The sequence below is a fragment of the Galeopterus variegatus genome, unplaced genomic scaffold (genome assembly GCF_000696425.1).
Source record: "Galeopterus variegatus unplaced genomic scaffold, G_variegatus-3.0.2 Scaffold7066, whole genome shotgun sequence".
NCBI classification, from domain to species: Eukaryota; Metazoa; Chordata; class Mammalia; order Dermoptera; family Cynocephalidae; genus Galeopterus; species Galeopterus variegatus.
Window position 1 is genome coordinate 44410 of NW_007733177.1, and position 1784 is coordinate 46193.

At 33.5% G+C, this 1784-nt stretch overlaps 1 protein-coding gene across 1 annotated transcript in view; it reads right to left on the reverse strand.

Annotated features, from left to right (window-relative positions):
* Window positions 1–1784, reverse strand: part of LOC103607041 (chromosome unknown open reading frame, human C6orf118) — a 32190-nt gene that overhangs the window by 10789 nt on the left and 19617 nt on the right. Inside the window, exon 6 of the mRNA XM_008591589.1 lies at window positions 690–748. Coding sequence (XP_008589811.1) covers window positions 690–748 — 59 coding nt within the window. The remainder of the gene's footprint in view (window positions 1–689; window positions 749–1784) is intronic.

Genomic DNA, 1784 nt, shown 5'->3' on the forward strand with positions numbered 1-1784 from the left:
TCCTTGAGATAGGAATAAAAAAGTAAAGGTTCTGAGAACCGGAAAGGACCACATCCTGGTCACTGCTACCCTGGGAACCACCAGAGGCCATAGCCCCACTTCCTGTTTAAGTCTCGTGTGGAGGTGCTGAGCAAGGGGTCACAGTTCCCCTCTATACATAACTTTAAGTCCTTCAACACTTTCTCATGGGACCTAATTCCCATATTTATACCATTTGTCCATTTTCTTAGAATCTGTTCCAAATGTCTTGGTTGAAACTTGACACAATTCTCTCTAGGTAAAATCGTGAATTGATTCTACGTTCCACTAAAAAACCCAAAGCTCTTAGAGAATAATGAAACATGCACATGTTGTATCTGGATATAGAGAAACTAAATACCCGGAGGTACCTAAAGCAACCAAAACTGGGATTATATTCTTAACCCTGGTGGAAGCTCTCAAGAGATCAACTGGGTCATTGGGTCTTTAACATATTTCATTTAAACCATTGCACATTAAATGAAAACTTGCTTTATTTCCAAAATACCTGATGGGAAAATATGAATGAATGAAATTAATAACCTGTCTGAAAAGCTCTTTCAAATAACTAATGGCAGGAGGCTGGGGGTAGTGGGGCAGGTTTGAAGATTCATCACACAAAGTCCACAGCAAAATGCATGTTAGAAGAACAATGTCACATGACCACTCACCTGATTTTTCCTTTGCAGACTGCAGCAACACACGCTCCTTCTCCAATTCATTTCTGAGTCTACAATTTCATAATTAAAAAATAGTGCAATATTAGAACCCCTGTTGTACCTTTTTTTTCTTTTGTCTATTTTAAACCATAAGTCTTTCTTTAATTGAGAAATAATAACTGATCTTTTTACTTCCTAACACAAAAGGTAATCTGAAGATGTTTATAAAATGAGAATTTAAGTCAGTTATTTTAAACAGGCAAAAGAATACACTTTTTACCAAGATTGCATAAACCATTAGTTAATGGAGTTGGTTAATTTAAAATGAATTATTTCTGATAGTGTTCGCTGATACTATTTTGTAACTTATATTGCTAAGAAGAAAGAAGGCAAAACAAACAAACAAACAACAACAAAAGAAAAATTATCATTTTAAACTGAGGCAAACAACAATTAAGGGCTATGAAAAGATCTTACTGAGGTTGGAATACACATTGCATTTTCCTGTGTGTCATAAGTCCAGCCCACAGATACAATTTACAAACTTCACTACATTTGAACCAAAACGAATATACAAGAAATTTTAAAAGGTGGAAAAAATCCTCTGTAATCTGTTCATATCCTCTTCTTGGTTCAAAGTAAACTAAATGAACTATCTTGTTTCTAGTAGATTTATATATACTAAGGGAAACACTGTAATTTGGTTAAAAGCATCAACACCACAAATCATTTAATACCACATGTCTGCAGGGGCCTGATAGTTTAGGATTTTCATACATATTAGCTCATTATATTACAGATCAAAAGAAAAACAGAATAGAATTATGACCCCCAATTTTAAGAAACTGAGAGTTCAATGGATTAATATTAACAGCCTTTTCAATATGTATATTCAGAGGGTTTAGTTTCCAGGAATTTTTCATATATTACAGTTTTAAATATTACTTACGGTTTTGTTCTATTGCTTTGTTTTTCTTTTTCAGGGACTTTAATTATATGTGAATTGGATCTTCTTTGCCTATCTTCTATTTCAATCACTTTTTCTGACTTTTTTTATTTCTTTACTTCATTTTCATTCTCTTAACTGGTTTCCTGCTTTTCTTCAAT